At 32.7% G+C, this 13169-nt stretch overlaps 2 protein-coding genes across 2 annotated transcripts; both read left to right on the plus strand.

The window, feature by feature from the left end:
* The first annotated feature begins 3198 nt into the window (after positions 1–3198).
* LOC111994271 (cyclic phosphodiesterase) lies at positions 3199–4977 on the plus strand. The gene is made up of 3 exons (XM_024026145.2): positions 3199–3568; positions 3817–3871; positions 4633–4977. Exons 1-3 carry the CDS (start codon positions 3266–3268, stop codon positions 4836–4838), a joined length of 564 nt encoding a protein of 187 aa, XP_023881913.2. The 5' UTR covers positions 3199–3265; the 3' UTR covers positions 4839–4977.
* Positions 4978–8040: 3063 nt separating this feature from the next.
* LOC112039598 (cyclic phosphodiesterase) lies at positions 8041–10059 on the plus strand. Its single transcript, XM_024072488.2, has 3 exons — positions 8041–8594; positions 8863–8917; positions 9707–10059. Exons 1-3 carry the CDS (start codon positions 8292–8294, stop codon positions 9910–9912), a joined length of 564 nt encoding a protein of 187 aa, XP_023928256.1. The 5' UTR covers positions 8041–8291; the 3' UTR covers positions 9913–10059.
* The last annotated feature ends 3110 nt before the right edge of the window (positions 10060–13169 follow it).

Genomic DNA, 13169 nt, shown 5'->3' on the forward strand with positions numbered 1-13169 from the left:
AAACATAGGCAAGAGACTAAAAATCTTACAAGAAACCGCGTAGAAAATATTTCTTACAAAAAAAATGAGTTAAACTTTGAATTTTTCATGAGCCAGTCAAAAAACCTTTAAATGAGTTTTTGAACTTTTCAAGATCTTGCTTAAGTCAAGTTTTTGGATTTTTTTATAAAATAACTATAAAACCTAAACAATATCATTAGTTAGGCAAAGTTTGAAATATATTTCGTTTCTAACAATTCGAGCGTCTGAGACTCGATTTCGTCCTGCGAAAATGCACTTGGAACTCAAGTGTCTGAAACTCGATTTTGAAACTCGAGTTTCAGACACTCGAGTTCCAAGTGCATTTTCGCAGGGCGAAATCGAGTATTGGGACTACTCAGGTTTGTCTTATAATCTATCATACTTCAAAAGAAATTTATAGTGAAAAGTGACCATGGTCACCTCAAGCATTAGATCCAACTTTGGTCCTTTAGATCTTCTACCTTATAAGGATATGGTTATACACTCAAATAATCCCCAAACAATAAACATAGGCAAGAGACAAAAAATCTTACAAGAAACCGCGTAGAAAATATTTCTTACAAAAAAAATGAGTTAAACTTTGAATTTTTCATGAGCCAGTCAAAAAACCTTTAAATGAGTTTTTGAACTTTTCAAGATCTTGCTTAAGTCAAGTTTTTGAACTAGCCCACTGTATAAACACACTAAAAAGATTCCCAAATCTGCTTTTATATATACCCATATCCAATGGCTAGCAATTTCTTAAACCAGTAGGATCATGCAAAATGAATGGAATGCAAAATACTATCATAGTTCCTTTTGTTGTGTTTCAACATGGAGATTCTCTTATACGCCTCATTCTTTTTATCTCATTCATAGATGATTACTTGGTTTTTTTTTTTTTTAATTTTATTTTAGATGAGTACAAATTGTCATTATTTTATTGTTTTTGTCTCATTCATAGATGATAACTTAGTTTTTTTTTTTTTAATTTATTTATTATAGATGAGTACAAAATTGTCATTGTTTAATTGTAATTTTTATAAATCTTTCTTATTGGGAAATGTCTCCAAGCCCACTCAAAGTTACCCGGTTAGCTTTGATACTATTTGCGACGAACTAAGGAAAAATGCTAACCATATATGTGCTATACGTCCAAAGGCCTAATTGAGGTTAATTGTTGTTGTTTATATATCTCAGATCAATCTAGTATTACATGCCCCATCACAATAATTGAAAATTTGACAACAATAACAACAATAATGTTCTTATCAAGAAAGAAAAAAAAAAAGAAAAAAAAAAAAACCTTAGTGTAAAATATAAATATTTCTACAAATATACTACACAAAACTTATTCATAATTCATAAGCAAATAAAATAAAATTAAGACACTTAAAATCAATGCCCATTTATAATAAAATTCCATCATAATTTAGAATTTTTTTTAAAAAATGTATTTGGATTTATATTTAAAAATTTAAATGGACTGGATACTTAGAAACCTAGGGCCCATTTGGTATTGTTATTTAAACAACTTTCGTTATTTAAACACCACAATACGTATTTTTATAATATTTTTTCACTCGCACGAATTTTCACAATACATAAACAACAAAATTTCTTACCAAACGGCCCTAATCACTCCTCTACACCTTTTTCTCCCTCTTATTTTTCTTGATCAATTATTATCCAAGCCCAAAAAAAAAAAAAAAAAAAAAAAAAAAAAAAAAAAAAAACCTTAGTGTAAAATATAAATATTTCTACAAATACACTACACAAAACTTATTCATAATTCATAAGCAAATAAAATAAAATTAAGACACTTAAAATCAATGCCCATTTATAATAAAATTCCATCATAATTTAGAATTTTTTTTTTTTGAAAATGTATTTGGATTTATATTTAAAAATTTAAATGGACTGGATACTTAGAAACCTAGGGCCCATTTGGTATTGTTATTTAAACAACTTTCGTTATTTAAACACCACAATACGTATTTCTATAATATTTTTTCACTCGTACGAATTTTCACAACACATAAACAACATTACTAAAAATTTCTTACCAAACGGTCCCTAATCACTCCTCTACACCTTTTTCTCCCTCTTATTTTTCTTGATCAATTATTATCCAAGCCCAAAAGTTTTTTTTTTTTTTTTTTCACCCCTACGTCTAATTCCTTCCACAAAGTCCATCAAAGTCTTTTACTCTTCCTGTTTAAAGTTTTCTTTTAAGTCCATTTTTCTTGCCAAAGCCCAATTACAATGTTCACTCATTTTCCTGGTCTTGTCCCTTGTTTCATTTCTTTTGTAGGCTTGATCCATATATACATAGCTCTTCTCACTCTCTTATAATGGGCTCATGTCAACGGTCCACAGGTGTTGACCACTTTCCTGTTCATGGATTGCCTAGGTTTTTTTTTTTTGAAATGGATTGTCTAGTTCTTTTAAAGCCTAGGGCAACTCAAAAAATAATAACAAATAAAATAAGGGCAACTCCAAATCTCACTATTTACCGACATTCTACATTGAGTTTTAACATTATTATATTTTATAAAAAATAATTCTATCAAAACCTAATATATCTTTTCAAAATTAAGAAAATAAACGTAGATTCATTACAAGGTAACGTTACATACACAATAACTTTCGTATCATTTTTCCATAACAATTAAATTTGCAAGTTTTTAAAAAACGGCTCACCGCGATTTAATATTTGTGGTTGATTTTATGCATTAAAAGATGATAGACTCGAATGCTTGAAGGCATATACGATACGGATATACCCATCACCTATTCACGTGAAGCTCCACTTATGATGCCCCATACCTCTCTCAATGTCAAATTCCAACTTTAAAAAATTGCTTACAAGTTACGTACAAAACCGAAGCCCACAGCAACCTCAATATTCAACACAACAGACAATCAAAAACACCCGAAACCCCATCACCATTTTTTTTTCCACATCAATTTTCTGTTTCTGTTTCTGAAAAAACCAACAAATCAGTCTCTTCCTTATTTGCATCAAAACCCACTTCCTCTTCTTCTTCTTCTTCTAGTACTTCGACCTTAATATTCGATCTCATGGCAACCTCCCAACAAGTAGAGCCAGAGAAGCACGTGTACTCGGTTTGGGCTGTCCCACCTGATGACGTGGCGGCCAGGCTGAGGAAGCTGATGGATAGCCTTGGGTCACTTATTTGCATCAAAACCCACTTCCTCTTCTTCTTCTTCTTCTAGTACTTCGACCTTAATATTCGATCTCATGGCAACCTCCCAACAAGTAGAGCCAGAGAAGCACGTGTACTCGGTTTGGGCTGTCCCACCTGATGACGTGGCGGCCAGGCTGAGGAAGCTGATGGATAGCCTTGGGTCCGAGTTCGGTGGGCCAAAATTCGAGCCCCACATAACTGTTGTTGGGGCCGTCAGTTTGACACCGGAAGATGCGGTTGAGAAGTTCAGATCAGCCTGCGAAGGCCGCAAGGCCTACACTGCCACCGTTGATCGTGTGGCTACGGGCACTTTCTTTTATCAGTGTGTTTTCCTTCTCATCCATCCTACCACAGAGGTCACTTTTTTTGTTTTTTATATAATTGCTATTTCTTTTTTATCAATGTGTTTTCGGGTATTGATTCTATCGCACTCGTAATTATGTATCACGTATTTGAATAAAAATATATGTATATAAATGTGGATAATGTGTATGAGAGTGTATGGAAGCAGATTTTGGTTTTCAATTTAAATAAGTTTTTGTCCTTTTCTTTTGTTGGTTTTAATTGGGGCACTGATGGTATTATATTTTGTGTTTTGTTTCAGGTAGTGGAGACTAGTGCACACTGCTGTGGTCATTTTGGATACAAGAACTCGACTCGTAAGTTATTGTGTTTTTTATGTATCTGCAACTTTGTTCTTCCATTGGTGGGACATAATTAGATAAAATGGAATTAACACTCTAATTGGAGTGCATGAATTTCGGATGAAATTTAGTTTGGGACTTGGACGTTTGGATCGTATGGTGAAAAAAAGTATGCAAAAAATTCATGACAGAAAATTTTTGAAGTCCCCTAATGATGGTAAACTGGAAACTTGAAAATTATGTTAGGAAATGATACAACTCTTATCTCTTATGCTTCAGGAAATGTATATATGTCAACAGGGGACTAGTCCCATTTTCTGGTTACAGATTGATATCTAGAATATACATATAAGGAGTGTGATTTAGGAGGAACATAAATGCTATTACTTATAATTATCCTTAAATCTTACAATGTCCTTGTTAATTAGTAACTTGATGTGGCACACAGATAATCATGCATTCCTAGTGCACCTAAGCACAAGTTTGTCACCTCTGTTTTCGTGAATAGTTGGTCGTTTTGGACCTATTGGTGCTTGTTTGTCTTGAAAAAACTAACCTTCTCATTCTTTTTTAAGCCTGGCCTTTTGCACTTATGAAACACGCATTTGCTTCCTCTGATGTGCCATTGGTGGCTCAACCTTCCAGAAATGAGATTTTCATTATATAGAAAGAGAAAGTGTGGAATTTTATGTTATTTTCTTTTATGGGGACATTTGGAAATGGATTTTTGGGTTGTGAGGCTCCCTGTATTCATGAATGCCCTGTATAATGTGCAGCTTACATGCCACATTTGAGCCTCCTTTATGCGGATCTGACAGAGGATGAGAAGAAAAAAGCTCAAGAAAGAGCTAGTATCCTTGATGAAAGCATTAACAGTTTGAGCTTCCAAGTTAATCGCCTTGCATTGTACAAAACAGACACTGAGGACACAACTCTCAAATCGTGGGAGAAAATTTCTGAATGCTTCCTTAGCCCAAATTAGCTTCTTCTTCGACATGTTTATAGTTTGCAATAAGTATAATGGTGTTCTTTGAGCTTTTACTATGTAACAAGAATTATTATACTGTTCTTCTCACTCTTCTTTCTTTTGGTTTATAATAAGAATTACATGTTCTGGTGTTCTTCTGCCCTTGCCAATGTTGTCTCAGTTGCATCGCAATTTCCCAATTTTGTTCCTGCTACACCCCCCCCCCCCCCCCCCCCCCCCCAAAAAAAAAAAAAAAAAAAAAAAAAAACCTAAGAAGATGCGCTTTCATTAACTCAATTTTTGCTTGAAAATTTCTTTTCTTTTTTATTTTATATTTCAGATTGATAAAAATAAAATTCCGAAACTTCCAATACATAAAGATATAAACCACAAATCTCATTCTCAACCATTAATGAAAAGAAAAAAAAAATTCTTATACTTACATCTAAATACTAATAGCATGTGTATTTTTTTTTTTTTTGGAAATTAATAATTTTCTTATTATATTTACCTCTAATGCATGAAAACAAGCCTCATAATAGGGTTTTCTAATTTCAAGGTAGATAGAAGTTTCATGAACTACCTCTAAAATATAAACTTAAAATTTTTATAAAAAGGAATTTAAGTATTAAAATATAAAATATGAGTTTCACTAACATGTGCCCTTAGGACATATATTAGTAAATTAATGTATGCTCTTAGTCTTAAGACATATATTAACTGTACTCATAAAATATTTATCAAAATTTAATTTACTCAATGTGCAGGATTTATGCCTTTTGATAGAATAAGAGATCGTTTGGCCAGCGCGTTGGGCATTGCGCGTTTACGTTTTTAGCTCTTTTTTTTTTTTTTTTTTCATTTCACGCGTTTCCAGCTTTCCCAGCCACTTTTTTACTGTAGCAACACTGTTGCGGCTACTGTTTATTGAACAGTAGCCGCAACATGTGACTTTTTCACACAACTTTTACTGTTTATGGACCCACAAATTTCACTTTTCAGCAACTTTTTCATTAAAAATAGGTCCCACAGTACTATTTACACATTTAAAAATTATTTGCTACGGTGTTTTCAGTTTTCAATTTTTAATTTTTAGCTGTATCCAAACGGACCCTAAACCTCTACTGTAAGGGATATGGGCCCAAAATTGAACCGATGTGCCACAGAGAGCATGAGTAAATTTTGACTGATTGAGCTAATTTTAGATTTTGGGCTGCGTTTTGAGCTGCTTGAGTATAAATAAATCTGGGCTGACTTGTTGGGTTGGATAGTGTGGTAGACTGGGTTTAAATTGGACTTGGGCAAACTTTTATCAGTGGGTTTAGGCCTTCTGACGGGGTCTTTATATTCAGTATTGATGAGCTTCGTCCCAATTGGGCTGGAGTCAATCATAGCTTGAACAAATCAAAGTGGACCATCAGCTAAAGCTTTTTTAGTACCATTATCTACTTTGGTGCTCAAATTTTACATGAGCACGCATGATGAATCCCAGAGCTTTGGAAAATTGTGGGTTTCCAAGATTATTAGAAGAAAGTGATGACTGTTTTTGGTTAATTATGCTGCCAAACAACGAGTCTAAAATTGTCTCTGCTTTTCTTAACAAAGCAAAAAGCCTAATGTCAGTTCATCAAGTATGTTAAGCTAGTCATGTAACAAGGAATGCCTATTAACCAACCCCAAGTATATCTTCATTTAGAGCATAAACTTAAGATCTGTTCACGCCCCAAAGGGCATACATCTACTTCAGTGCCTGAACTTTGACAATATTAGCAAAGCCAAAACTCCAGAACATGTGGTAATTCTATAGGATATGATTAGGGTATAAGATCAATTCACACAAGATTACCAACTGAAATCATTTTTATTATACACCAATCACAATATGTTAATTGCCTCAAAAATTGTGAAATTTACCATGTCACACTTATACTATTTCAACCATTTCCCAAAGAATGATTATGGGGCATCATCTATTTTATAAAGTACTCCAAGATACTCAAGNCTATTAATCTTGTGCTCTCTGAGAAGTGGCCAGCATTTTAGTTAAAACTTATCTGTTTCTCAAAAAAAAAAACACAAAAAACACAAAAAAAACAAAAAAAAAAAAAAACAAAACAAAACAGCTAAAACTTATCTTTCATAGTAGTGAGTTTTTGGGACAAGGACTTTTTCTTTGGGTTTGCTTAATCAATACTTTGTATTTTTGCTAAATTAATGTATGAAAATGTAAAGATTATATATACAATTTTGTTTTATTATAAACAAAATAGTATTTATGCTATATTTTTTTAACTCTCTTTTTCTTTTTCTTTTTCTTTTAAGAGCAAGGTAAATTGTAGTATATTTAAACTCAATCACCTATTAAACTAAGATAATTTGGAACCTAATATTTCAACTCAATCAAATATTAAAATAATATGCTATGTTGTTTTAAATCTAAAAAATATTTATAAGGATAATACAATTTTTAGTGTCCAGTATTTCATTTTTTGTTGATAATTTGATAGTTAATGATATGCGCCCACAATGAGTGGTTTCCTCATAGGAAGTATGCTTCGGCCTGGAGTGGATCAGGCGAAGGATGTAAATGGAGTCATTACCTAGAATAAGTCTAAGAACCATATGTATATTACCCTTAAGTGAATAACTAATCTTACTAGAGCACGTGTCTGAGTTTAAATATGGGGATGAAAAGGTTTTAAGAACCCAACCCTACCAACCCGTTGGTCGGCCTCCACTCATCGTATTCTGTTGTTGCAATTGGGTGAAATAATCTATTAACACAAGGTTAAAGAAGAGAAAGAAGAAAATATGGCACAAGAAATTTACATAGTTCGGCAATATGCCTACATCAGGAGGCGAAATAATAAATTTTCATTATAACTGTAGAGATTACAACAATGACTTAAAAATACTAATACAAACCCAAACTACAAATACACATTTAGTTCTCTCACAAGTAAATAGAGAACACCTACAATAGACAAAAGTTACAAGACACTAAACACACATAAAAGTTATAATTGCTATCTCCGTAGCTCACACGTATAGCTCTCATTTGCTCTACCTCTGCTTATAGCTAAACTTTAGCCGAAATATCACCTACATGAAACATACGAAGTCGACAAAAATGGCCATCATTTATTGCTAATGCCTAATGGAGTCATACATTTCGGCTAGCATGTATTTAGCATGTATTTGATAACTTCAGGTGTAGTTCCTTGCCATTTCTTGTCAATTCGTGAATTAAATCATGCAACTTTCTGCAACTTTCTGATGATTTGTTGGCTAATGTCAAGCCACCAATTTTGACCATTCAAGCCATTCCGACATATTCCAATTCCTAATCCCATTAAAGGCTCTGTAATAGGTTATTAATCTCTCTCTCTCTCTTCTTTATTCGCATCAAAACCCACTTCCTCTTCTTCTTCTTCTTCTTCTAGTACTTCGACCTTAATATTCGATCTCATGGCAACCTCCCAACAAGTAGAGCCAGAGAAGCACATGTACTCGGTTTGGGCTGTCCCACCTGATGACGTGGCGGCCAGGCTGAGGAAGCTGGTGGATAGCCTTGGGTCCGAGTTTGGTGGGCCCAAATTCGAGCCCCACATAACTGTTGTTGGGGCCGTCAGTTTGACCCCGGAAGATGCGGTTGAGAAGTTCAGATCAGCCTGTGAAGGCCGCAAGGCCTACACTGCCACCGTTGATCGTGTGGCTATGGGCACTTTCTCTAGTCAGTGTGTTTTCCTTCTCATCCATCCTACCACAGAGGTCACTTTTATTGTTTTTTGATTGCTATTTCTTTTTATCAATGTGTTTTCGGGTATTATTGTCTCGCACTCGTAATTATGTATCACGTATTGCAATAAAAATATATGTATATAAATGTCGATATTGCGCACGTGAAATTATGGACATTATGAGAGTGTATGGAAGCAGATTTTGCTTTCAATTTTAACAAGTTTTTGTCCTTTTCTTTTGTTGGTTTTAATTGGGGCACTGATTCTAAGATGGGATTATATTTTGTGTTTTGTTTCAGGTAGTGGAGACTAGTGCACACTGCTGTGGTCATTTTGGATACAAGAGGTCGACTCGTAAGTTATTGTGTTTTTTTACTTTGTATGTTTTTCAGGTTACTATTAGATATTTATCAAATTTGAAATAATAGTATTTACTATCTATCTATATGATTGTTATGTATCTGCAACTTGTTCATCATTTGGATATTTATATAAATTGGAATTAGGACTCTAATTGGGAGAGTGCATAAATTTCGATTTGGGACTTGAAGTTTGGATCATGTGGTGAAAAAAAGTATGCAAAAATTTCATGACAGAAAATTTTTGGAGTCCCCCAATGATGGTAAACTGGAAACTTGAAAATTATGTTAGGAAATCATACTATCTTATCTCTTATGCTTCAGGAAATGTACATATGTCAACAGGGGACTAGTCCCATTTTCTGGTTACAGATTGATATCTAGAATATATATATATAAGGAATGTGATTTAGGAGGAAAATAAATGCTATTACTCATTATTATCCTTAAATCTTACAATGTCCTTGTTAATTAGTAACTTGATGTGGCACACAGATAATCATGCATTCCTAGTGCACCTAAGCGCAAGTTTGTCACCTCTGTTTTACTGAATAGTTGGTTGTTTTGGACCTATTGGTGCTTGTTTGTCTTGAAAAAACTACCCTTCTCATTCTTTTTTAAGCCTGGCCTTTTGCACTTATGAAACACGCTTCCTCTGAGATTTTCATTATATAGAAAGAGAAAGTGTGGAATTTTATGTTATTTTCTTTTATGGGGACATTTGGAAATGGATTTTTGGGTTGTGAGGCTCCCTGTATTCATGAATGCCCTGTATAATGTGCAGCTTACATGCCACATTTGAGCCTCCTTTATGCGGATCTGACAGAGGATGAGAAGAAAAAAGCTCAAGAAAGAGCTAGAATCCTTGATGAAAGCATTAACAGTTTGAGCTTCCAAGTTAATCGCCTTGCATTATACAAAACAGACCCTGAGGACAAAACTCTCGAATCCTGGGAGAAAATTTCTGAATGCTTCCTTAGCTTAAATTAGCTTCTTCTTCGGCATGTTAATAGTTTGTAGTAAGTATCATGGTGTACTTTGAGCTTTTACTATGTAACAAGAATTATTATACTTTTCTTCTAACTCTTCTTACCTTTGGTTTATAATAAGAATTACATGTTCTGGTGTTCTTCTGCCCTTGCCAATGTTGTCTCACTTATATCGCAATTTCCCAATTTTGTACCCACTTCACCCCCCCCCCCTCCTCACCTTCCACATGAAATTTTAGGAGCAGTTTTGAGGTTTTGAACAACTTTTCCATAGTTCTGGTAAGTGTAAACTCCCCTTTAACTAGGTTGGTGGTTTTAGTGGGATGGATTGCTAGCCACTCTTGACATGTATTGGGTCAATCTAGTGTGAGGCAAATTAGCTCATCCTCTGCATCAATGAAGCTGACAAGGATGAAGATGATAGTTGAACCTATTGAGTTAAAACATTGATGCAATTTCTCTAGATTCCATTCTTTCTTGCTATGGTCCATAAGCGATTCCCCTTTTGAGCTTGGAGTAGGAGGAAGTAGAATAGGATGATGCCCCATAGTCCTTTTCTTTTCCATGCTAAAATGTTCACTTTCTAACCACCACCAAGTCTCTAACAACATTTTCTTGAATATCTTGGTGTACTTTATAAAATAGATAATGCCCCATAATCATTATTTGGGAAATGGATGAAATAGTGTAAGTGTGACAGTAAATTTCACAATTGTTGAGGTAATTAACATATTGTGATTGGTGTATAATAAAAGTGATTTTAGTTGGTAATCTTGTGTGAATTGATGTTATAACCTAATCATATCTTATAGAATTATCACATGTTCTGGAGTTTTGGCTTTGCCAATATTGATAAAGTTCTGGCACTGAAGTAGATGTATGCCCTTTGGGAAGTGAACAGATCTTAAGTTTATGCTCTATATGAAGATATACTAGAGGGTTGGTTAATGGGCATTCCTTGTTACATGACTAGCTTAACATACTTGATGAACTGACATTAGGCTTTTTGCTTTGTTAAGAAAGGTAGAGACAATTTTAGACTCGTTGTTTGGCAGCATAATTAACCAAACATGGTCATCACTTTCTTCTAATTATCCTGGAAACCCACAATTTTTCAAAGCTCTGGGATTCATCATGCGTGCTCATGTAAAATTTGAGCACCAAAGTAGATAATGGGACTAAAAAAGCTTTAGCTGATGGTCCACTTTAGTTTGTTCAAGCTATGATGGACTCGAGCCCAATTGGGACGAAGCTCATCAATACTGAATATAAAGACCCAGTCAAAAAGGCCTAAACCCACTGATAAAATTTTGGCCCAAAATCCAATTTAAACCCAGTCTACCACACTATCCAGCCCAAAAGTCAACCCAGATATATTCAAACTCAAGCAGCTCAACACAGCCCAAAATCTAAAACTAGCTCAATCAGTCCAAATCTACTCATGCTCTCTGTGGCACATAGGTCCAATTTTGGGCCCATATCCCCCTACAGTTGAGATTTATTCTATCAAAAGGCATAAATCCCGCACATTGAGTAAATTAAATTTTGATAAATATTTTATGGGTCTGGTTAATGTATGCCTAAAGAATATACATTAATCATTTATTTTGAAAATATTTTTTTTATGAGAAATTAAAAAATCTATTAAAAATTTAATTACTTGAATATTTTTTTCATAAAAAAAATATATAAAATAGTTTACTAATGTAAAGGCACATGTTAATAAAACTCATATTTTATATTTTAATATTTTAACTCCTTCTTATAAAAATATTAAGTTTATATTTTAGAAAAAGTTCATGAAACTTCTATCTACCCTGAAGTTAGAAAATCCTATTATGAGGCTTGTTTTCATGCATTAGAGGTAAATATACTAAGAAAATTATTAATTTCCAAAAAAAAAAAAAAATTGGTAATGGTATTTAGAGGTAAGTATAAGAATATTATTATTTTTATCTTTTCATTAATGGTTGACGATGAGATTTGTGGTTTATATTTTTAGGTATTGGAAATTCGGAATTGTATTTATCAATTTGAAAAATAAAATAAAAAAGAAAAAGACGTTTCAAGCAAAAATTGAGTTCATGAGAGCACTTTTTTTTTTTTTTTCCCGCATTTTCTATTAATCTTGTCCTCTCTAAGCAGAGGCCAGCATTTCAGCTAAAGCTTATCTGTTTCTCAACCACCAAAAAAAAAAAAAAAAAATAACGAAAAAAAGAAAAAACTAAAACTAAAACTTATCTTTCATTATAGTGAGTTTTTGGGACATAAAGAATTCTTTTTTTCTTTTTCTTTTTTTGGGGTTTGCTTAATCAATCCTTTGTACTTTCGCTAAATTAATGTATGAAAATTTAAAGATTATTTATACAATTATGTATTATAAAAAAAATAGTATTTATGCTATATTAAAATAAGATAAATTGGAACCTGATATTTCAACTCAATCACATATTAAAGTAGAATGCTATGTTGTTTAAAATCTCAAAAATCATTTATAAGGATAATACAATTTTTAGTGTTCTTTAATTTTTTTTCTTTTTAATAATTTGATAGTTAACAAGAGAGGGGGGGATTGAATCCTAAATATCATAGAAATACCAAAAAGTACAAACTAATTGAACTATAAAGCACTTAGCTTAGTGGCCTCCTTTTTAAATGGTTCAAAATATTCACTCATTAATCAAGATAAATTTAAAATCTTCAAATAATTGGGTTAAATTATATAAATAATAATCACACATTACTCATAATAAATTTAAAAATCTCCAAATAATAGGGTCAAACAAGGAAAATAATAAATTTCATGAAAATAACTTAATATATTTATACTATTATTAAGGGATACCATTTTTGGTGTCCACTTTTTAAATGGTTCAAAATGCCCTCACATATTAATCAGATTTAATTTAAAAAAATTAATTTTAGGGTTGCATATGGTAAAACCTAAAATGTAAGTTGCTTTTAAACTTTAAAACAGATTATCCATATTACCTACATTTTGCACTAGAATACTGCTTACAACAATAGATATTTTTCTAATTAAAAACAAGGTTAAAATGCAAAATTCACCCTTCATATTTGACTAGAATTCATTTTAATTTTCTAACTTTGCTTTTGTTCATGTTAGTCCTCTAAGTTTAAAGTTTATTTGATTAATGCCTCTCCATCTATTGCTATTAAATGTTGTAGTTAATTATGTAATTCTTTATTTTTTTTCTTCAAAAATTTTAAATTAAAAAATCCAATGAATGATTGAAA

The sequence above is a fragment of the Quercus suber genome, unplaced genomic scaffold (genome assembly GCF_002906115.3).
Source record: "Quercus suber isolate HL8 unplaced genomic scaffold, Cork oak 2.0 scaffold_78, whole genome shotgun sequence".
Lineage (NCBI taxonomy): Eukaryota > Viridiplantae > Streptophyta > Magnoliopsida > Fagales > Fagaceae > Quercus > Quercus suber.